The sequence below is a fragment of the Thunnus thynnus genome, chromosome 18 (genome assembly GCF_963924715.1).
Source record: "Thunnus thynnus chromosome 18, fThuThy2.1, whole genome shotgun sequence".
NCBI lineage: Eukaryota > Metazoa > Chordata > Actinopteri > Scombriformes > Scombridae > Thunnus > Thunnus thynnus.
The window spans coordinates 19,815,220-19,840,414 of NC_089534.1; the positions used below are offsets into that span (position 1 = coordinate 19,815,220).

Below are 25,195 nucleotides of genomic sequence, written 5' to 3' on the forward strand. Positions count from 1 at the left end.
TTTAGCCTGGCTTTTACTTAGGTGCCTCATCATTTATTGTTTTATTCATCTATTGTTGCTTCATTATTTTATTTGTTGTTTGGCTCTTTTGTGCCTTTGCTCAACTCTGTTTGCTTTTGTTTTTGTTGCATTGTCTTTCGATCATGTGCAGCACATTGGGCTACAGCCACTGTAAGAAATGTGCCATATAAATAAAGATTGATTGATTGAGAGAGTGATTGTGTAATCACACAAAAGCAAGAGAGCAAAGTGAGCAGCCCTTACTAAAATGGCAGAAAACTTTCTGGCTGCATTGTATTCTACTCTACTTTATCTTATTCTGCTGGTGAAGACACTGGTTATTTCTGCTTCATGTGTGATTGTTTTATCAGTGTGACTCTTTACTGGAAAGATGGCCTTTCTCTGTAACTGTAAGAAACTGACGCCAAAACCTGCTGTTTACTGTTGTTTAAGCAATTTGCGGTCTTAAACCAAATTATAGGTACACTGGAAGTATCGCACAGTAAGAAATGCAAAATTCCTCCACCATGCAAGTTGACTGATAGCGCACTTTATGTTAAAAGCAAATTACAGAATAGTTGGATGGGGATTCTCTCGTTTATTTCACTCTGAAGGTAGAACACAAGTTACATCTGTGGTCCTGGTGCTGACAGCAGCACTGTGAGTAAGAGCATTAGCTGTGTGTAACCACCTCCTCTCTTTCCCCCTCCAGAAGAATTAATAACTAATTATGTCAGGTCACTCGTCCAGATGGTCCTATCAGATGGGCCCACTGTCTGAACTTCACCTCCAACAAGCACCTCTGACCCTGACGGCCACATCACCCCTGGCAACATGGAGTCTGAGGCCCATGCTGCTGGGAGGATGAAATCATGGGGTACATGAGGTTTGGGGTGCACATAAAGAGGCGGCGAGGGGGGTATGAGCTGGGCGTGTCTGATCAGTGTTGGATGGCTGCCTTTAAAGCTCCATGAATACAAGGCTCCCTGCCGGGCCCTGATCTCCACGGTCATGATTCTGTTATTACACGCCATGTTCCTGTGATGGGCAGATGGCTCAGTGCATCCGCACATGCATTCACACGCATTCAACACACGCCAGGCCCGTCGCATCAATGGACACAACCTGATACTCCCCTTTCTTGTCTCATTAGGAGGCTATAGAAACATAAGAGCATAATAGGGGGGAATTAAGTGCCCATGCGGATGTCAAAGGGGGATGTGGCAGAAGATTGGGACGAGGGCTAACAAGCGCATGGCGCACTCCCACAGCTTTGTGCGGTGATTAGCGCTTTCGACAGGGCTGACGGGTAAAAGACAAGCCCCCTGGGATGGAGCTGCTTTTAAACGGACACTTAAACAGCAAGGAAACTGACAGCAGTGAGAAACAGGCATCAAAGACTCTGGCTGATAGCAAAACCTGTGATGTGCATGTCATGTGAAAGAAGACAAGGGTTTAGCATATAGATACAGATAGCTCGTACATGTCTGATGTTATACAGAGCATGTAATTCCAGTGTCAGTGTTGCGATGCACCTGAAGGTAAAATGAAATGGAAAATACAGTACCACCTCCATATGGTGTTCACAAAATATTTGATAAATAAAATTAAAATATTCCAGATAATACTAATTCTATTTTTTTTAAATATAGAGAAAAAGAGAAAATAGAGAATCAACAGTGAAGTGCTAACAAATACAATATGAGAAAACAAACAAATAATTGAATAAGACAGTGTTATGTGAGCAACTTTTTTAAAACAAACTTTTATAGAAGCAAAGTTGTCAATCTAACTTAAGTCTAATTTGTCTGAAACATTTTATATCACGAACTATATGGCTTACATCACTGCATGTTTTTCTTCCCTATTTAAAAGACTTTGCTTCTCATTATGCCCTGTAAAAGCTCTTTTACAATTTGTCACATAAAAGCCTCCTAAACTCTTGAGCAAACAGGAACTTTACCAAAGCTCCCCAGTGCAAGTCTCTGGGACCAGATGAAGTCTCTGCCTTGTATTTGAGTAAAAGACGCGGGGACAAAGCAGCTAAGAAGAAACCAAACAAAGACACCTTTAAAAGGATTTAAGGTGTTTAACTACATCTCATTCATTCTACAACTTTCCTCTCTGTCTCCAAGAAGGAAAAAAGGTGGAAAAAGCACTGGAACAAAAGCAGTACTCCTTACACAACACCGCTGTCGCAGCAGTTTCATGGATATCACACTATTGATGACTTAAGCTTTCAAACATTTGGCAAATCAAAGAAATTATGAATGGCAGTGGAGAGATTGGTGGCTATCACTCTCTCAATTATAGTAAATGGCCTGACACGTGTTGATAAACACAGATAATTACTTGTGAAAGGTTCATCATTATCATTACATCATTACTTTCTGGCATTCTGGTGCTAAGTGTCTAACAAGATTAGCCTGCCAGTCACGTTTCTCCTCTCAGTTGAGCAGACAATGGACAACTTTACCAGCTGGCTGCTTTTTGCTGTCGGCTCTGTCAGCTCAAAAAGGAGATACTCACAATTTGAAATATGTGAAATTATGACCAAGTTGAGTCATGGCATATGAGAAAAAACACCAGTGAGTCATGTTGTTAGATCTCTTGAGTCTTTAGGACAAACATCTGCATTGCTGTTGATCACTGAAACATCTGGTGACAATTTTCTTGCACAAATATTGAGAGGAAAACATTTCTTTATTCGTCCTACACAAAAGCAGCATTTATCCACATTTTCTAATTTAATTTATTTATAAAAAATGTGACAAAACACACAAAAAGATGATTATGAAATGCTGTAACATTGCAGAGGTTGTGAACAGCAGATTTTCCACAGCCATTGTTTTGCAGTTTCCACATATGTTGCTGCACTGAACCCGGCATCAGAATGGAGCCCTGTCACTGTGTTACAGCAGGAATCTGATGATGGCCTCTTCTGAGCAAGCTATCACGCACCATCTGGTAGTACTATTCTTCAGCTGTTTGAAGAATCAAGAAAATCAACCCATCATCTACCCCCACCCAACCCCCTGCACTCATGCGCACACACATATAAACACACAGTGATATGTAGACGTGTGACATGCACCTGCGCACACATACATGCATAATTTTCATCCCCGCCACACTTCATTTTAAGACACACACTTTTCTCCTGACCGCCAGCAGGAGTGTGATGTCATTACAGCTCTCTAAGGCCTCCTATTAGCCAGTGCTCTGTAATCACTCTGGTGATATATTAGTACAATGCATTGATTACCGCATAATCCAATCACTCGCCTGTTATTGATCTTTTATAGAGCGCCCCCCAGACAATAAAGCTGTAGCCACAGACTGTGGGTCAATAGGCACACAGGGAGAGGAGTATCCTTGCAGCTAATTGGCTTATGAAATAATACAAACATTTTGCTTTCTCGACACCAGCAGAAATCAATGCAGAGCTTAGCTGGTGCATTCAAATCAATTGTCTTGAACCACATGTCTCACTTTTTTTGATGTCTCCTTCACATCTTTTCAAGCTTTCTCACTGTCAATTCTGTATAGTTTAATCTTTTTTTCTCTGTCTTGCAAACTTGCACTCTCGCCTGCTTCCTCTCATTCTCTCCTTTTTTTTCTCTAAGATTTGTCTTGCCACTTCATCTTTCTCCCACTTTGTCTTCTCTCCTCTTTACCCCTTCTCCCTCTCTGTCCAGCTCTCGACTGATGTTGGGTTGCCAGATAAGTTTCTGCTTACAGGGAGACCACATCTGACACCCAGCTGTGTGGGTCATGGGCTGCAAGAGCAGCTGCTGGTCATAAATCACTCGAGCTGGAGGAGCTCTGGCACTCCTTCTGTCAGCCGTGAAACAAAGATGTAGAGGTAGTGGGGGGTCAGAGGTAGCCAACCTGGGTAACAACAGGAGACCAAGCACCACCTCTGAACAGTCCTCTATTATCAAACTGTACTATAAGACTGGGTGAAGTCACTGAGGGACATGTGCAACCATGGTGCCAGAAGATGCAAATGTAAAGTCAAGAAGTATGGTGTAATATGGTATGCAAGCAATTATGGTTAAACAGGCGATGCAGCTTGCGAGCTGTAAGGTCAGAGGACAGAGAACCCCTTGCTGAGTTACTGTAGCAGAAAAAAATGCAAATAAATTCTGTCAACAGAAAGAGAAGGTCTTTGTTGCAAGATGCGTGTTGGTATGTATTAAAAAACAGCAATGAGCTTCTTTTTTTTTTTAGTTTAAAGCAGAAATTAGTAAGTAATTGCCAAAAAAAGACCATTTTAAGTAGCTGTTTACTGTAGAATTTAGCCTGGAAATATTGTTTTTCTAAAATTAAACTTTAAAGTCTAATGAGGTCATTTCACTTGTGGTTATGGGATGAATTAGATTGTGAAGTGTATTTTTTTTATAGTTGATAAAGTAGTATGATCTAAAATTTGTGGGAAAAAAATGAAACAGCACAGTACAAATAAAGGGGATGGTGTAAATGTATTACGGATATTGTTACATGAGATATTATCTGGGATTTTGGTCATCACATCATTGCACAGCTTGCATGTTATTTTTTTCTGAAATTAAAGGTTTCTAAACTAATCTGGCTATTCTTGCTGCAATTGTCTCCATTTATCTGTTTAGTTACAATGTTTAACTATATTACAGTGTCCCCAAATGTGAGAATAACAAATACCAGTTTACCATAAACAATCATAGTATGAGTTATACCTACCTCGGTATAACCATAACAACAACAGGGAGTTTCAACAAATACGTGTAGAGCAGAATTAGACAGATGCCCACTGATAATTAACATTCAAAAGAGAACACTCAAAATGTTTTAATCACCTTAAATCCAGTCCCCTAGACACCCTCCATCCCAAAACCCTCCAAACCCAAGAGCTGAGCCCAGAGAAGAGTCCTCTATGTCAGCTGGTGCTGAGACTAACTGCCCCCTCTCAGACACTCTCTGACCAGTCTCACTCCAACGCTGCTTTCCAAACACCAATCAGAGTAAACCAAATTATAACACAATGTAAAGAAACCTATTTGGAACACTGGAAAGAAGAAACTAAAAGCCAAAGTAGATTAGACTGTTATCTGGCCATTAGAAGAGATGATGAATCGACAGAATATCTCTCTTCTCTCTTCCTCCTACAATGTGAAATATTCAATGAAATAAGGAACATTTACTTTAACAAGTTCAACTCTGTAATTTCAGATTTAAAAGAGCTTAATGACCTCTCAAAATTAAAAATACACCTAGGAGAAGGAGCAGGGGCATATCTTGCTGCCCAATATGTATCAACATGCCACAACCTGAGGGACAGTGAATGACTTAGACACACCCAGCACACACACACACACACACACACCAACACACACACACACACAAATACATGCATAGGATATACTGTATATGTACAATTAATAAATATCGAGCTTAATGTTGTGTTAATGTTCATATTATTGTTATATTGCACTGTCCAAATATTTGGACAAACTGTATTTTGATGCTTTGGCAACATTGTTCTCAAAACTTTCATGCCAATAAAACCCATTGAAATGAATTGAGAATTGTCTTCATCGTGTTTGACCAGCAGAATTACTTAATGCATCAATGCACTTTTTAACTTGTTGTGGGATCCTCCTCAACTGTTGTTAGAAGAAATCATGTCTTTAATAATACATTTTTGTGGAGGTCCTCTACCTAATATTTAGGTGGACCCATCATGAGCAAAAAATCCAAAAGACCTGATAAACTTCTGGCCTTTTAACCCTAGCATGTGTGCAATGCATTTGCATCTGTGTGCATGCAAGCAAATATTTTGTCTAATGTGATCCCTTCACACTACACTAGAAAGTGTTGAAATTCAACACCTGCCTTTCATTTGAAGCCACCTCAGTGTTTACACTGTAGCCCACAGAATGTTGCATACTTTTTTATTTTACAGAGATTTGGCTAATTAATTGGGTATCATTTTACAAGACACCAATATATCTGGCGATATAAAGAGGAAAAAAGGAGGGAAAAAAGCGTGAAGGCTTGGAGATAGAGGGGGTTGGACAGCATGGTAGGAGGTGAGTTAAGGATGGGGGGTGGGGGGTATAGTGAAAATGAGAGTCTTTGAGGACTCTTCTTATATCATTTTCTGTCTAAATTCATCTTTTCTGCATTGCAGCACACCATCTCCACATAAAATAACATAAGACCCCTCAAAACAAAGCTTAACAAAGCAGAAAGAGTCTGTTTCCAGTTATTTCAATGCAGATATTTCCTGATAATCAGCCAGTGCTGACTGTGCTGAGCACCCATACTCTCAGTGTCTTGGAATGTTCATCTCTTTGGACACAAACATAATCGCCAGAAAGGAAATAGCAGTATGAAAGATGTCAGTGGAGAAGAAAGGGCACATAGAAAAGAGAGCAGATTATAAAAGGGTATAAGAGGGGAAAAGGATGACAAAAGAGAGAAAGGGAGGACAGGACTTCTTTGCCCTTTGGTGTGCAGCGAGGGCCGATCGATAGCAGTGTAATGAGCCTGGTATTAGCTGGGGTGCAGAGGGACTGGAGCAGGGCAGAGGGAGGGCGGCGGGGGAAGGGGAGAGCCAGGATCTGATTCCCAACAGCAAACAACTCCATTGCTGCAGACATCAGAACCAACACCTGAGAACACCTATTAAAGCCAGATGACCCTCTTCTCGGCTAATGACGAAGCCACACTCATACAAACTCCTCACACACACACACCACGCACGCACACTCTGATACACTTTTATTCAACCCGGTGGCTGGTTACACACCCATCACAGAGTTGTTCTGTCTCTGCCAAGCTGCTACTAAAGTCAAATGCATCATCCAAAGGGGGCTAGCAGAGAAAAAAACTAGCCTAATCCTGACTAAGAAAAGGACTGCACTCAACATCACCTCTCCCTTTTGTTACAGATTACCCAACAATGGCTTCTGCCACTCTCTTAAATCCACTACACACTGGCAATTTGTATTAGAAAGATGGAGACTCAGGGATTGTCGTTGCTTGGTTGCAAGAGAGAGAGAGAGAAGGGGGACCAGCGGGGAGAAGTGGGGGATAACCATCAGGTACACTCAAAGCCAATCTGCTGCCTCGTCAATAGGCTCATTCTGCTAGAGTGCCATGTGCAGGGTGTTGTGCTTGCTAGCCCCCAGCTTCAGCCGTCAGACCAGCCATCCAGGCAGGCACAAGCCGGGGGGAGGCGGCGCTGCAAGAGGGCCACGCCTGGGTCCTCTCAATGGAGGGATCAAAGTAGGGATAGAAGGATGGGCCCCCTCTCTTTGTGCTCTCGTGTCTCCCAAAACAAACGCATCCTCCTGTCCACTGGAAGCCACAGAGGTGGTCCGGCCTCAGGAACAGATGGTGCAGAGGACTTCCACTGGGAGACACCTGCACTCTGCAAAAAAGAAGTGTCGCATTCAGCACATCTGCATGTCGGGTTTAGCAAACATTTGGGCTTGCTTAATAACAGTTAATGATATAGTATATCATATGCTGCTGATGTGCTAAAAATGTTGCTCTCTGTTTAAGTATGTGGCTTTCCGGTTTTGAGTACAACCATCCATCTCAATCATATGTTAATATAAAATCACATATACTTTTCATTGTCAACAAACTGACCAAAACCAACAATGAATTAATCTCACCAACATGTATTTTCTGTGTAGCAAAAGCCTAATACATCTTATTTCTCTACTGAACAGACCTCCATTGTTGTCCAAAAACTATTAAAAACACATCAGCTAGCCACACTGTTGCACAAGTTGACATGTTCCTTCATTACCATGAACATTTATTTTCAGTCGGTCCTTCATACATAATAGTGTTTTCATAAATACACACCAGCATACCAAATCTGCAGTTGAAAATTGTCCAAAACAAATTTCTATTTGCTCCTGCTTGAGTAAAGTTTGCTAAAAACAACAGCGCCCACCTGTTTTGGGAAATGACATAACTTAAAAAGACTTAATATAATATATGGTCAGAAAGTATTGAGAAACTAACACACTGTTGGTTTTAGTTTGTTCATGGGATTATTTTGACAATAACAAAAGTATAGATTATTTCCACCATTGTGTTTTAAAGGGCCAATTCACCCAAAACGCAAAAAACATTTTATGTGATGAGGTTTTGAGATATTTATGGCTAAGTTTTCATCGGAACAACTTCCTGCCAAAGAAATAGTCCCTGAACACTGTTTGTAGAGTCATCTATGGATTATCCAGAGTAATAGGGAGTTGAAAGTTATTTTTCAATGTGTGAGCAGGAGCAGATACAACATTTCATTCACCTTCATTGTACTGCTGTGGAAAGATATCTCAAAACCTTGCCAAATAAAACTAAAACTATAAAATAATAATAAAACTACCCTTTTTTCTATAATTTAGGTGAGCTCAAGTCAATTTCAAGTCAAGTAAATTTTATTCATATAAAGCCAAATCGTTACAGAAGTTATATCAGCATTTTTCATATAGACCAGGTTTAGACCATACTCTTTATAATATATACAGAGACCCAACAACATTCCCCAATGAGCAAGCAATTGGCGACAGTGGTGGAGGTGTGGCACAATGCAAGTTCCACATAGAGATGTATAGTAATAATAATAGATCAGCTAGAGAGTCTTTAGAGACTTCTTGGGGCAGCCTGATAATAAAGAATTACAATAATCCAGCCTAGAAGTAACAAATGCGTGGACTAGTTTTTCTGCATCTTTTTGAGACAGGATGTGCCTGAATTTTGCAATGTTACATAGGTGAAAAAAGGCAGTCCTTGAAATTTGTTTGATGTGGGAGTTAAAGGACATATCCTGGTCAAAGATAACTCCCAGATTCCTTACAGTGGTGTTGGAGGCCAGGGTAATGCCATCCAGAGTAGCTGTATCATTAAATAATGTCTTTCTAAGGTGTTTAGGCCCAAGCATGATAACTTCAGTCTGAGTTTAGTAACAGAAAATCGAGCAGGTCACCCGGGTCTTTTGTTCTTAAGGCATGCTTGGGGTTTTGTTAACTGATTGGTTTCATTTGGCTTCATTGGTAAATATAATTGGGTATCATCCGCATAACAATGAGTGTTTCCTAATAATATTGCCTAAAAGAAGCATATATGAGGTGAATAGTATTGGTCCAAGCACAGAACATTGTGGAACTCCATGTCTAACTTTTGCATACATGAAGGATTCATCATTTATGTGTACAAACTGAAATCAATCTGATAAATAGTACTTAAACCAGCTTAATGCAGTTCCTTTAATGCCAATTAAATGTTCCAGTCTCTGTAATAGGATGTGATAGTCAGTGGTGTCAAATGCAGCACTAAGATCTAACAAGACAAGCACAGAGAGTCAGACAAGTCCTTTGTTCGATGCAATTAGGAGGTCATTTGTAACTTTCACCAGTGCTGTTTCTGTGCTATGATGTGCTCTAAATCCTGATTGAAAATCCTCAAATAAACTATTGTTATGTAGAAAGTCACACAACTGATTATCGACTGCTTTCTAAAGGATCTTAGAGAGAAAGGGAAGGTTAGATAGGTCTATAGTTGGCTAAAACACCTGGATTAAGAATAGGCTTTTTAAGAAGAGGTTTAATTACAGCTACTTTAAAGGACCATGACTCACCCTTTAACATTTTCTTTTTTTAAAACTCTCTAACTCTTGCCCTGTCTATCCTAATACTCTGAACTACTTACGACAAATGAAGCTCTAATGTTCCCGTATTTTAGCGACTACACTCATTCAGTAACAGAAAGTGTTAAAAGCTTGATGCTAATTAGATATTTTTGTTTAGAGGAAAACAATCAAAATTGTTCATTTTGTATTATTAACAATATTTCCTCATGCAGCGAGGAGTCACAGTCTCATTCTCTGCTAGAGTGGAGAGATTTTCGCGAGCCCATCAGAAGCAGGGCTTCCAGTAGATATAACCCATGCTATGGTAATCAAATGCTAATCACAGTTAACACCAGCACAGGGTCCTATACTCTAGATTAATGCATCCGTCGCATATTCACGTTTCCATTAGCATAAATCAGGTTCACCCTGCCTTTGTAATTAGTGTTTTCATGTGAATGATAATAAGATATGGTGATTAGGTCAGGGTACTAGAATGGAAATGACTTGTCAGCTAAGTCAGCCTCAAACAGTTCCGCACATGTTGGACTATCAATATGTGCTTCCTCAAGAAACAATTAATGATGTTGAAAGATAATTGAAGTTAGATAGTAGGATGTGGAAAGCAAAAGTAGACTATTAATCAAATTTCTGCAAGACACTTGATGCTTTAGCAAGATTCTTATTGCATACTTATGCTTTAGTCAGAGACATCCAAAAGCACTTTTATCAGTTTCATCCCTTTGTACAGTTTATTGCAGTGACTTTTTATTAACACGGTTTAACAAATACTAAAATATATTCTATGTAGCCACAGTACATTTATTTTATTAATCACTGCATGCTTCATAATGTTGAAGAGAGATTTCTGACACCACTGAGAGCCACTTTGTGAATTTGAAGCCCCATTTTAAGATGGGGAAAGAAAACTTAGAAACTGGCACATTTTACCTAAAAACACAGCATTTCTAAAAATAAATCATATATATGTTTTTTTATGGCCAATATCAATGTTGGCTGCAAACAAAATCTTCTATATTCAGTTAAATATAACTATAATAAACTCCCTCCCTCTTATAATGTAACATCAGAAAATTCAAAATTCATGAATGTCAATGTGATCATTAGCTTTTTGGTTTCCTCCTTGACCCTTACGTTTAATTATTATGTCTGCCTCCTTGCATTAAAGGTCAAACCTGCCCAGTAAATCACACAACATCCCTGCAGACAAGTTTTCCAGGCTGTCTGACTACTTTTTCTTTTTCTTTGTTTTTACTTTTTTGTGAACAAAACATAGAAAACGTATGTGTGGACTCCCATTCAATGAAAACCTTTTGCACTCATTACACTTTCTTATAAGGGGCCGTGTGGAGAAAAAAAAGAGCATACATGAGCATATAAGTGTATTTGGTAACATGAGAGCACTCAAATATGAGGTCGCAACAGTGTGCATGCACGAGAATATAAGTTAGAAGACAGAGAAAGAAAATATGTATGTGCAGGTGCAGTGCACACCTGTGTACTTTGATGAAAAACACAACATAAGTAGGACATGCAACAGTGGCTGGCCATTGGAGGGGTTCACCGCTTGTGGTTTTTGTCTCCCTTGGGATATCCTTTCCATCCCTGACATCCCTGACATGGAGCATTCCTCTCAGACTGGTGACCCCACATGACGGACGGCATCCTCCATGCCTATAACCAACTGATGAGACCTGCTGCAGTCCCAAGAGACTAAAAGGCCGAAGTTGTGATAAGGAATGTGGGCAAAAGAAAAAAGCAGGGAAAAATTACAATCAGGAAAACGTTTACAGTGGATATAACAGCAATTAAGAGGATGTAAGCAAATCCTGACGCATAAAAACAGAAAATCACATCCCTGGCTTTATTCCTTGATCTTCCATCAGGGTAACTGAATGTGTATATGTGTGTGTATGGGCTGGTTGCTTTTTCATTCAACCTGACACCCCTGTTTCCATGGTAATTTATGAGACCTGACCTGTGAATCTGAACACCCAGCTCCCACCTCCAAAACCGTCTTTTTCATGGGTATCATAACCCCTCTTTGAACTGTATGGAAACCACTGCAGCTTTCACAAAGTCCTGAATGTGAAAACCGATAGTCATGGCAAAACTTTTCTTTTTTCAGGCTAGGATAAAGGTGAAGTTTAGGTTAATTTTCTGCTTTTTTTTTTTTTGGGAGAATTGCAGGTTGGCCATAAATTTACAAAACAGCCACCATTTCAACATGAACAAAACTAGTGATTTCTTCTAGACATACTGTACATGTAAATGTCAAAACTACAAGGCAGCATACCCTTTGGACTCTGCATCATATTGTTGCTCTTGTCCAGGCAGTAGGAATAGCTGAATGAGAGATTCTCAAACAGGGGCAGTAATTTGCAGAGTGTGTTTCTAAGTTATTCCAGCTCCCCATAGCTCAGCAGTGGCTGACCCCTCTCCCCTTCTGTCTGCTAAGAGGCCTACGGGGAGGAATCAGCCCAAATTACCTTTATTGATCCAGAGAGACAGGTGAATACCAAGCAGGTCTCTCTTCCCCTCAGTCTTCTTATCTTTCAACCACCGTTTTCATCACTCCATCCCCCTCCCATGCCTGCAAGAGGAGAGAATATAAAAAAGTAACAGGATGCTTTTATGTGAGAGGGACTATTCTAACCAGCACCACACGTTACTGTATCAGCAATGATTTACTGTTTGCATTCAGGCTGCGGTGATTAAACCTTCCTTCTTGTTGCTCATCTTTAATCGGTGACTGAGTGAACAGGAATGGCGAGCGACTGTTTTTCTGCCTCCAATCCACCGTTGTCCTTTCGCCCCAACATACAAATCACTGTGGCGGTGGAAAAGATACTCCATTAGGTCCAACTCTGAGTTAAATCAATGCGTGACTTATCAAATGAAATAGGGGATTATGAGGTAATCACCTGGCAAACGTTGCTGAAATTGTAATTATCTCCACCGCACACATCTCAGAGAGAGGAGACCAAACTAACTATTTAAGTGGAGGGTAAGGTAGCAAGGTGTAGAAAAGCACAACAGATATATCTCTTAGACAGCAGCATGAGTCAGAATGTTTATGTGCTGAGAGGAACCGGTACAACTCTGTGGTTTCTCTCGCTCAGCAGAGAAATACATGTGAAGGAGTTTCACTCGACAGATTTATGCTTCATATCCTCTGTGTCATCACAGCAAGGCTACTGCTCAGTGTTACTGCTGCTTAATTACACCTGTTCTGTGTTTGTATCACATTATTTTACTGCACGGATGACAAGTGCTAAATATATACAGTGTCATGTAAGGATTTGTTCACCTCATGTATTTGTTGTTTTAATGTGTTTTTTGTTGGTCTAGGAGCTGCACTTAATTAATGAATTGCAATAAAATAAGCCAAAGTTTTCAATATAAATAAATAAATAATATATATGAAGAAGTAATATAATTAAATATAAAATAATAGAAAAAATATAAAATATGCTTTGTTTTATAAGTTACACATTTTGTGGGGAATCATTTTAAGAAGATCATGAAATAAACCCAAAAATATTTATTTTCAGGTTTTTCATTTTTACTTATTTTTACCTTTATTTTATTCATTTTTTTATTTATCTTTGTTTGTTCACATTTTTTTTTTTGCACCACAAAGCAATCCAAACTTAAAACAAAGCCCAATGAGATTCAGTTGAGATATGTAATCAGCCTTTGTGAGCTAAAAAGTGAGAATTAAGACCATTTTGAAAGGCAGTTGATAATGCAATGTATTGTTGTAAACAAATATTTTACCTGAGCAGTATTAAATGTCATTTTGATCCAGTGTTTATATCCCAATGACAGAATAGTAAGTAGGTAAGTAAGTTCTGATGAGAGATCTACTTACTCATATGCACAATTTAATTTATTTGAAAGTCATTGCTTTATAAAATTACAGATTGTATTTTCTTATTACTGCAGTGTAATGAAAAATATAGTAAAGGTTGTTTTTTTTATTTAAGCCATTTTGTAGAACAACAATTTCCCCATCACTTGTGGATTTAGTCTTTTTTAATATATTTTACAACATAAAATAAAGACATTTTGTGCAATTTAATTTTCAATATTCGGCCAATAATATTCAATATTCAATATTCACTATTTGTTTTAAAAAGAAGTCACACGCTGAACTTTCTAAAAACCTCTGATCTTTTCTACAGATGCGGAGTTTGAATTTTCTACATCCTATAATTGAAAATTACTGGTTACTGTGCAAGTAGGTAGGTCAGTGCAACACAGCCCCCAGGTGGAAGTAGTGTCAAGTTACATCATAGACCCCCAAAGCCAGCTGAACCTCCACTTTTAGTTATCTTGCCCCATCTGTTGGTCAAATAATCTCATTGTGCTGTGTTTCTCTAAATAATGTCAACCTGACAAAGGATGAATGTCCATGAGCCCCATCAGTATTCTCCAGCTTCTCAGTGTGAATAAGAGAAAAGATTTAAGTTGTGCTTTTCATCTGCAAGAAGCTACAGTTTTAGCAGAAGCAAGTTCCAACAGAGAACGGTCAGTTGCACCATACAATGAAATTCTTACTTACAGTGCTCCCTTCCAGCTACTATATATAACTAAAGAGAGTCGAGAATGAAATATAAGCACAATATACAAACTTTACAAGATCAAAATACAAAATTAGATACAAAGGAAAATGGCTGCATTTAAGGGACATGTAAACATAATTTGTAGTGGTACAGTCTGATTGTACATTAAGGTGCATAGCATGTGCAAAAATGGACCCTGTATGTGCAAGAGGGCATGTGCAAGGTGTGCAGGGAAGTAGTGATGGAAGAGTTCAGTTCACATATAGAGCATAATGCAAAAAAAGATGGGTGTTGAGCTGGTGATGGTTACAGGAGACGACATCCGTCTATACATCACAAACACAGAACGGGTCGGTTTTTTTTGACAGCTGCTGATCAAGACACACTGCCTAAAACTATTTTCAATATTCTGTATCACTCTTACATTCAGAGGCATTAATATGTCAGGTTAACTGGTCCTTTCAATAATGAATAAATATTTAAAAATGAATCATTCCTGTACTAAAAACATTCATACCTGTAGTCATTACAAATGCGTAACTTGCCCCAAGTACAATATCATTATATTATTTGCAGCATCATTATCATTACACTGAAAATCACTTTTTATTATATTGTATGAGATGCACAGCCATAACATAGCATCACATACAGCAGCTATAAATGTTCTCGTGATAGTTTTCTACCTCACACAATGCAGCACTTCCTGTCTACATGTACAGTATTTCTTGAACACAAACTTGTACAATAACAGAAACACAGTGCCCCCTCCTGGGTTGCACCAGAATTGCCTTTTAACACACACCATTGTGTGACCAGCTAAGAATAAACAATCTACTGTCAAAACTGTTTTGACTTGGTGCAACTCTGACAACAAGCACCCTGTTCCCACTGACAGGCAGAGAGGTGTGACTGTGAGAAGCCAGCCCTCAGCTCGGCTGAGTCACACTTCGTCACCTTTTTTGGTGTCAGTGATCACACCACAAGCTCGGTCAAAGTTCACAGGGGCGCGCCGGCAGTCTCAGTCTCCAAATGTACACAAATGTTTGTAGCAAAATTAGAAATACCAAATTCATGAATTCAACTCAATTTTAAGAATCATAGCTTGATTTTGAGTAGCTCGCTTGAGTTCATTTAAGACAATTGCTTACAAAACAGCAATGTTCTAATGTACATAATCATGTTCTGTCCTATATTGAAAAATGAGCTGTCATTCTATCATCATCCATTTTATATTCACACTTCAAAATGGCTACTAACTTTATTAGAGGCTGGTGTAAAACTGTTTGGACGCAAAGTCCATGGCATGACAAAGGTCAAACATGGTGACTGAACACTGTCCACCCCTTTAGGTGTGTCCTCCTCACACCCAAATTCACACCAGCTCCTGGGAAAATAGGCAGCATGTTCCTGAAAAGTTCAAACTGTGAGAAGTTCACCAAGGTTCACAATGTCATGCAGGGACAGGATAGTGTACACTGGCCAAAATCCAAAATGTAATTTTATATTAATTAACCGCATGTATTTGCACGTTGCTTACACTCATACACAAACACATTCAAAGCAAAGAAACTCCCCCATACAGAGAATCTTTTGACTCATAACATCTTTTTCTTCAGCTTTACTTTGCTGTCAGTCCAGAATTTAAACCAACAATCTTTCCATTAACAGCCTGCATCTGTAACATCTACCATCCTTAACCAAAGCATCCAGACAAAATACATAAACCCTGCCAGAATATCTGCTTTATTTGACCCTAAAGCTATGTGCAGCAAAGGTTATAAGTTCATCAGACAGGGCATCAGTCCCTGGTTTTATATTTAACCCTGGAGGTGAGCAAATTTCACACCCAAGTAAGTGACACTGCTAATACCATCAGCTCTGACACCCAACCCTGGGAAAGTCCCAGTCAGCCAGGGATGGAAGAGGTTATCAGAGCTTCATCATTTCATCACCACATCTAATAAAAGCCCTGCATTATGGCCCATAAATCACTTTGATGCTCAATAGCCATCCATAATCACTTGCTCTGGAAAACATTCAACCTTTTTGTCATGGTTCACCTCTGCGGTCTTGATTCTAAATCTATGAGTTTTATTCCTCCTAAAGGCTTCATATCAATGTACTGTAGATGTGAAAAATAAAACCAGTTTGTCAACTTATTAAAACTATCTTTCATGCAGTTAGAATACAATCTATCCAGTGTGGAGGTCACTAGTTCAGTGCACTGGCCCTGGTGCATTCAGAGGCCACCGCGTCTCCCATCAAGGTGTGTGAACTTTGCACCTTGAAAAACACGTAAAGATGATCCCAAGGGTTCCCACGGAAGGGCTTGAAATCCTGGCACTGGGGTAAGTTGAAGAGTTCAAGTCATTACAGTACGTCAGTCCTGAAAAATATGGGCATTAAAACAATATGAGGATTTATTTTTCCAGAAAAAAAGCCTGCAAAGCATTATTATCAATTTTTACTGAGCACAGACTGCATATTAGATTCCATGTCTTGTTGTAGACAGTTGCACTTTTATATATGTGGCCTATACAGGTTTTGATGTTACAGCAGCCATGCATTAATATATATATATAACAACAGATTCAAACAATATGCTTCTTATGAAATTGACAGAAACTTTGGGATTATGCTCACCTGCAATATGCAAACTATCAATCTACAGTTAAAGGATAAGTTAACACATTTTCAAGTCTGTCTTAAAGCAATAATCAGGTGCCCATATGAAGATAACAAATAGTTATTCTTGCTGTAATCATTCCTCCTGCTCATACTAATCTAGAAGATCCCTTCCTGATGCACTTTCAATGTAAATGGTGGAGGAAAAAATCACAGTCCTGATTTTGTGTGTGGTCCAAAATAGTCAAATCAAGTGGATATTTTCCAAAGTTGCAGTTGCTTTTTAGAACAAAATTCCTTTGTGTTTCCCCACATAGTATTTCCTTGTTGAGCTGAAGTGGAGGAATAGTCACAAAAAAGAGGTAAATGTGTACCAAAAAGTCTGGAAAATATCCTCTCAATTTGTCTCATCTAGACAGCTGAAGCCTCATTTTAGCTCCAGAAAAACCTTTTAAATACATTTTTACACAGAAGGAGGACTGTGGACATTAATTGCATTAGGAAGGGATCTTTTGATGGAGGAGTGATGAGAGCGAGAAACCATAAGTTTAAGACAGACTTGGAAAAAGTGTGAACCTATCCTTTAAGAAACTTCTTTCAAACAGATCACAGACAAATATTTGTGTTTTAATATTCAGTGACTTTAAATCTGCAGCCAATTTATAACTATAACATATTAAAACTACTTCATTTCTATGTCATCATGTCTACATCAGTAACTCATAATGTCATACTGCAGCACTGCATTAAAGAATTGCTTTGACATCTTGCTCTGGTGTTTAGTCTGTTTGCACTGATCCGTTTCTGTTGTATTTTTATATAATGAGATTTGTGGAGGGTGGAGTGACTAAATGTTGAACTGGTATTTATTAAGTTATTTAATATATTTTCAGTTCATCCATTCAGGTTATGCTCTGTGAGTGAAGGACGGCATATATCTTTAGGGTGACAAATATCTCTGTAAGGTAAATGTACCTATAAAATGTGTTTAAAGAGAGCTTAAGTTATCTCAAGTGTTCAACCACATTAAATGTGGTGATTTTTGTCTAATGATTCCACTGGACGTCATATATTTCTCCTTTGACTATCTCAGTCTAGATATTTATGTGCTCTCCTGACACTGCTGACACCTTCCACATGTCACGCAGTTTCCGCACTTCAGACGACACTCCGCAGGAAATGGTGCGTTTTTACCACTTTGCACTTATCCATGGGGAGAAGATCTGTTCAGCTTCAGGCAGGCTGCTATGTCAGCTACACAGTAAGAGAAAAAAAACTACACTACTACAACTTCTAATCAATAAAGTAAGACCACTATTAAGGCCAATATTCTCGTAAGATGTCTATTAGCTCTAAGATTTAATAATGAGAAGAACTGCATTTATGGAGCTGCTTCAATATCACAAAGCCCCAGGGACACATTATGCACCTACACAAAGTAAACCTGATGTCTGATGTCTTTGCACACAGACTTTTATATTCACAGTTAAGAATCGTCTTTCCATTCTCCCAGAGAGTGTTTTCTTCTTCCTCTAACGAGATTACCTACACAAAACTTAATTTGAACACACAAATGAGCCCCAGACAACGACATTCATTTAACGCATTTTATTGCAATGCTCAACAAAGTACAAAAGAGGTAGAAATGTTGAAGGAATAACTTAAGCATTTACATTCTTGTTTGGTATAGGAATGAAAAAAACGGTCTATTTACAAGTATTTACAGAAATAAATAAAGAGAAGTATAAATTATCACATTATGCAACAGTTTGTCTCCAAAGTCTCCAATGAGCGACGTTTTAGTTCAGCTCCTTCTCCACTTCCTCCTCTTCATCCTCGCTGTCTTCATCGCTGCTGGAGTCTTCATACGGGCAGATGGTCGCTTGGACCGGATAGTTGCGCAGGAGCATTTCTGCGTCCTGGTACAGATAATCGAAACATTTCGATTTCGGCCAGTACAACCTTCAAAAAGAGAAATATATTGGTAAGATATAAAGAAACAAGCTGCATAAAAATAAAGATAATCTCATTAACAAAACTATACTTACTTCACTGGATGAATGAACTGAGGAGGTTTGGGTTGCTTTGCATCTGTAAGATCTCCATTCATGGAGTGAGCCTAAAAGTTTTAAAAAAAAAGAGATCTTGTTAAGCTTTTTATCCGTTGAATAATGCATGTTGCATTGCGGTGCACTGTTTGAATATTAGTGCTTCAAAAATGATTTTCAGTCGTCTAAACCTACCTTGTGTTTGGCAGTTTTGTCCTCATTTCCAGTCCACGGTCTCCACAAACCGGACTGCTGGGTAGCGTTGTCCTGAGTAAAAACAGAAATTAATCCACTGGTGGTAGCGCAAGTCTCCATGGTTCCTTGTAGTGATCAGTCCTGCAAACAGTCCTCAGAGGATGTGCCACTGAACACAGGAACCTCCTATTTATCAGGGCCCCGCAGTCGGTGCCAAATTGCGCTTTCACGCGTCCCCAAGTGGTTCCATGCGCCACGGTGTTGAGGTGCGAAGTCACACTTGAGCAAACTCCGACCATATGGCCAGTTTCTTGCTTAATCTTAAATGTACAATCAAATTAATTCTCCCTTAGAAGATTGGGTCTATTTGAAACGTATTCTCAAATCTAGATTAGATGTTGATTAGGTGTGTCTGCTCTCTGCATCCACTGTATGTAGCCCGTGTGAATTATTTGAGCAGATGATGTGCAATCCATTTCAGTCTAAAATGTCAATATAGTCAATAAGTGTAAATTAGGATCATGTTTAAATCTAATCATGAGTAATTTCTCAGTTTGAATTGTTAATTTCTTGCTGAAAAAAAGACTTGTTGAACTTTTCATCCCCTTAACCTTTCAGTATCTCTATCTGTGTTGCCATTTGGGTGTGAGGTGTAAAGACACACGTGCCCTACTGTCATTGCCTGCTGCGGGGGAGGGATGGAAGAAGGCTCGTGCTGTTGGGGGGAGTTGACACGCGTCAGCCTTGTGTAGACAACACCAGCAGGGGGGCGAATGTCTACACCTCAGCAGATGCAGAATTTGAATGCATCACACTCCAAAATTAAATTACAGTGCAATAATTAAAAAAATACTATGTCATGCAAATTCTAGGAGCTCCAAGCGTCTGCCCTTTATGATAAATACCCTCTGTCCTCCACTGACTTAATTAGTACAATTCAGTTACTTATGCTTTGAGTTCAATAAAAGAGTTTCCTCCCAGTATACCAGTAGGGGGCAGTGTGGGGCTGCATGCTGGGATGAAAAGATAATGTGAACAGTGTAATACCTGACAACAAGTTTAATTGATTCATGTCTGCAGAAAATGTAATACACAGCAGACTCTATGTAGGCTCTGGTTATGTGTGTGTGTGTGTGTTCATGTGACTTAATTCAGAGCTAATGGGTGTCACATTTGCAAGTATCACTTGTTAAAGTGTAGTAGTCCTGTGATGAGGGGTGTCTGTAAGGTGAACCGTGCATGACCAGCATTGAATTTCTTTGCCCAGTAGCTTCATGCACATCACAACACTCTATTCTAAGGAACAAGCAGTCAGAGCTGGGCACTAATAAGGTCCACATAGACTTCTCCCTGAGTCTCTCTCTGCTCCAGAGCTAATTGGACATACTATGCTCTGCTGCTGGCTCTTTTTGTGTTCTTCACTCTTTTGCTTTACTCTGCACTATAATGGCAAAATACAGGGGCACATTACATGATCTTGCTGTTGAACACACATATAGCACATACAAACATGTTCTTTGTTCCTTGATGTTCACAAAATGGGCAGGATGATGCAATACTGCCATGTAATATATAGTTACTAGTAAAACGAGGTCAGGATATTAAAGGTGTTTTCATGTTTTTTCCTCAGTACATATTGAATGTTGTAGCAATGGCTTTTCAAAAAACCAACAGAACTGTAATGTATGTCAAAAGAGTGAATAAAAGAAACATACAAAAGAAGCAGGAATAGCGTGTGTGAAGCTGCTGTCAGCTCTGAATGAAGCAAAATTGAAACTACCTACTCAAGACCATAGAAAACAGCCTGCCACACACACACATGCAAGAGTGGATGAAGTATTAAGGACACTCACAATGAAGAGAACGCTAGCTGGTAAATCCGGGAAAAAAGCCATTATCCGTCTCATTCATAGGTCATAGTTGCTCTTTTCTGCCCAAGTCATTTGCACTTCTCTACTACAAAGACTAATCACTTCCCTCCGAAAAATTCCCTCTCCATGTCAACCGCAAATAACATCTTTTTATAGAAGCCCATTCACTAAAGCATTATCTCTTTAGACCAGCAGTGGTTAATTACATATTTAAATGTGATCAGTCTTTAGTCATCACCAAAAAGTGTCATCATATGTAGCTGTAAAACAAGTCAGGTTATTTTCATGGTCCCCTTGATCCTTCTTCTTGTGTGTATGAGCGGGTTTCAGCCATTATTTTTATGCTTCATACTTTTGTTTTGAATACATTTATGTGTTTTAGTTGAGAAGCTATATTAAGCACTCAAATTAATATTCTGTAGGACTCTGTGACAGTGAATGGAAAACTTATGTCATGCTCTAGCCGTGTTTTTAGGCTTTGCATATCTTGATATTACCTTGGACTTCAAAGTGCAGCTGGCGCATGCTGGACTACTGATAAAAATACAATGTCCCTAAAGAATCTTCTTTTTCTTTGCTCCAAATTATTAAATATATATCTGCAAGATCAAGCTAAAAAAAGCTTCCTTACTCATTCTTTTGATGAATGAATGGAGAACTCCTACCTTTATAGGAAGCCTCATCCTAATCTGAGAGAATTTAGAGAATGTACTAAATGAATGGGGAAGCAGTCTCAATAATTATACAACTCTGACAAGGAGATATAAGAATTTTCTGTGCCTTAATCAACTTGAAGCAAAACATCTCACAATTTCCAAACTGATGCCTACTGGGACTGTGCAGGTTCAGGGATACCCTGCTTTTATCTTCTCAGTTTGAAGGTTATTGACTTCATTACACATTAAATTACCACCTAAAATAGGAAAATTAAAACCTGAGGAGTCAAAATAACATTACAAGAGGAAGAGTATTCAGTATGAACAAAGGTTGCAGTTGTTCATTAACATTTTTACTTGAATAGGATCAAGTACGGTATACGCTTAAATTCTCCACAGACGTCTTAAAATACATTAAACCCTAACACAAGCTCTACTTATTATACAATGAAAAATTCTTGTCACGCAAGAATATTTGATGAATGTATTCCAGGTCGCAGTGGTATTGATCTTTGCTCTTACTGTTGTGGTAATGCTGAGACTCAAGGTGACTCCTGGCGTAACAAGGAAAACATTCCTCCATATGACAAGAGGCGGGAGGTGAGGGAACTCCTGGTGTGTTCACTGAGGAGAGGGGACACTACAGCCTAATACCTAATAAACACTAATACCCCCTTCCCGCTTCCAGCTTGACTTTAATTAGTATTTTAAAGGGAAAAGGCTTTGTAGGTGCAAAGCTGTATCTGTTTCTCATCTTTAAAATCCTTTTCTTGTGATCTATATTGTGAGGTAAATTTGCTAAGCAACATCATGAGCTCCTCTCATAGACTTAGTAGTGGTAATCATATAAGTATGCTTTTCATAGACACCTCAGCTTCCATTGAGATGCAGGTTCTTACATCTCATTCCCTTTTTACATTACTGACTGAGCAATACTGCATAGGTTCCATATAGTATTTGCATTCTGATCAGAACCTTTCTTGTATGAATTATCCGTACAGAATATAAAATGATCAGTGACCACCAGGGCACAAGACTCAGAGATAGTTAATAACAACCGAGCTGCAGAAAAAAATAGCACATCGTTCATACATCAGGTGTCTAGTGGCAGCTTAATGAAACCTATTTGGTATTCAAATCCTCCACCTCCATGAGCTGCAACAATCAATTAAGATTAACCTCACTCACATACAAAATTTCATAGCTGGTATTTGACGTCATGATGGAGCAGGAGTGGGCATATGTTTATGTGTGTTTATATGGGCTTCTATGAGTTTCTAGTCATGTTCTGAGAATGGCCATGCTGAAGGTCAAACTGATCCAGGTCCCAGTTAAATTGAAGGTTTTGAGTGTTGAAAACCATGTGACAAGGTTTAAATGTAATGGCAGGGTTCAGAGAAAAATATGAGGAAAAAAGAAAAACAAATTAAACCATGCAGTATAAAGAAGCAAAAAATCATACAATTTTAAACTAAAAGGCTCCATCATGGTACCAAGAGTCAGGGAGACTTTATCTGTATAGCAATGCTTTTAGTTAGACAAATGGGTCTGCAGCTAAAAGAAGGACATGCCATAATAACATCTGCCTACGAACAGTAGTTGTTATTTATTAATTAATTTATGATTGAATCTAGAATAATCTGTGGTCTCCTCCATCTTTCATGTTTTCATTCCTAATCCATTTATATACACTGCCTTTGCTTTGATTTCTGTTCTTTCTTTCTTTCTTACTCTGTCATCTTCATTTCAGCCAATGACCCGCTACTGCAGAAGAAAAGGAAATAAATCCCTAAACCAGGGTCAAGATGACAGTGACCTGTCTTTTCTTTCTGCTCAGCAATGGGATTAACTTGTGACTGCTCAATATCCAGCATTGTTTTGGGTTCATGCTGACAAAGACAGAGCTTATGCACTGAATTTTTTTTTTAACTGTTGTATTGCGGAACAAAAAATAGGGAAATAGTGTCTGCTGAATGAAAAGTGCGTCTGTGTGGGAGTTGTATAATGTATTGGGGGTGGGAGGGGGAGCTCAGTATTTCAGCCTATGTGAGCTCAAACTAAAGTTGTGGAAATTGAAAAAAATATTCTTCAGAGACTAAAACTGGGGTTGAACGTGATACGAGACACAGAGAAGGGTATAAGAGAATTATGAGTGAATGAATCTTTTTTTTACACTTTAGGAGAAAGACAAGAATAGGACCAGAGAAAACAAAGGGAGCTCAAATGCCCGTCACTGTCAACGAGAGAATACAGAATTTATCACAGAAACATCAGAACTATGCTTTGCACGTAGCAACGGCGCTCATGCAGAACCTATGAATATTTCATATTATCTATTTTGGAGCCCTGACTGTGTCTATTCCCAATTCACAAACGGTCAGAATCAGAGCAGTCAGAGCAGTGGGTGGTAAAAGCTTATCATGAGAATGTTATTGGGCGGAGTGGCCAAATGAAAGAAATGAAAGTAAATACAAAGAAACAGTTGAGTCATAATGGGCCATACAGAACACACAGTGCATTGATGAATAAGTGTGAAGCATAGTCTTGCTTAAGTTAGTAAAGTTTCATGTAACCTTCACTTTCTTTTATCCTGGAATCCTTTGCAATTTTTTTTAATCTTTTATTGGTGGAGAGAAATATTCTGTGAGAAAGTGGTAGCTATGATGTTTAACTGTGCGGAATCTTAATCAATATGTGCTTTACCTGCAGTGGTGAGTCAGCGAGCTCAACACCTACTCCTCAGGGTGATTCTCGTCAGAGCTGCGTCAGAGGTCTGCAGGCTCTTGGAAGGAGGTGTGCCTTGCACAAGTTTGGACTCTGTGTCTTCAAGAAAGGTTATGGTGAAAATCATGTGGTGGTGATAGGTACTGCTAACCAGTAGCAGTGGGCTTATGTTCAGATCATCAAGGCATAATTGCATTATGTCAGAAATTTACACAGACACCTGCCATTGAGAATGTAATTTAAATTATCTCCACAAGAGAAGCAGTCTGTGTTGAAGTGAAATTAACAGAAGTACAGTGCATGTAGACTTTTAATAACCTAATCTTGCTCTATGCTGGAGCCCACACTCACACATCGAAATTCGTTCATAAAATTTTGGACCATTGATGTGTAATATGCAGCCACTCACCCAGAAAAACAAACGTGACATTTTGAATGTGAAAAGCAATTTTTAAATGAAATAGAAACTATTACTGTTAAAGGTTAGTTAGAAACTTAAACTTAAAAACACCCGGGGAGAGGCAACAAAACAACCAACTTTAAAAGAAACAGGTAATACCTTTTAAAGTCATGGTTAAGCAGAATTTAAGCATAATAGTTTCCACACTAATGCTTCTAAGCTAATGCATGCCTGCTAATGTAGCTTACTAATGCTAAACTAAGCTAATATGACGGTTTATAAAGGTTTTGCACAAATTTATATCTGTTTTGCTATTGCTATTGACTTACTATTATCTACAATCTATCCCAGATAGAGTGCCACTGTTGATGTTACTGAGCAAGAATTTAGATCCTTGCTTCCACATCTATCTCTCCAACTGGAGATGAGGACTGGCAGCTATTAAGGAAATGT

The 25,195-nt window shown here is 38.9% G+C and overlaps 1 protein-coding gene across 1 annotated transcript; it reads right to left on the minus strand.

Annotated features, from left to right (window-relative positions):
* Nucleotides 1-18,476: 18,476 nt before the first annotated feature.
* On the minus strand, nt 18,477-19,993 carry ripply2 (ripply transcriptional repressor 2). The gene is made up of 3 exons (XM_067572815.1): nt 19,092-19,993; nt 18,897-18,967; nt 18,477-18,810 (listed from the first exon to the last, which is right to left on the minus strand). The coding sequence occupies exons 1-3, from the start codon at nt 19,209-19,211 to the stop codon at nt 18,648-18,650; spliced, it is 354 nt and encodes a 117-aa protein (XP_067428916.1). The 5' UTR covers nt 19,212-19,993; the 3' UTR covers nt 18,477-18,647.
* Between the last annotated feature and the right edge of the window lie 5,202 nt (nt 19,994-25,195).

Excerpts from the sequence above, each read along its gene's own strand:
- ripply2 (XM_067572815.1), bottom strand. The coding sequence starts at position 19,211 with ATGGAGACTTGCGCTACCACCAGTGGATTAATTTCTGTTTTTACTCAG. Across the intron at positions 18,968-19,091 it reads ACAAAACTGCCAAACACAAG|GCTCACTCCATGAATGGAGA; the intron begins GTAGGTTTAGAC and ends TAAAACTTTTAG. Across the intron at positions 18,811-18,896 it reads CAGTTCATTCATCCAGTGAA|GTTGTACTGGCCGAAATCGA; the intron begins GTAAGTATAGTT and ends CTCTTTTTGAAG.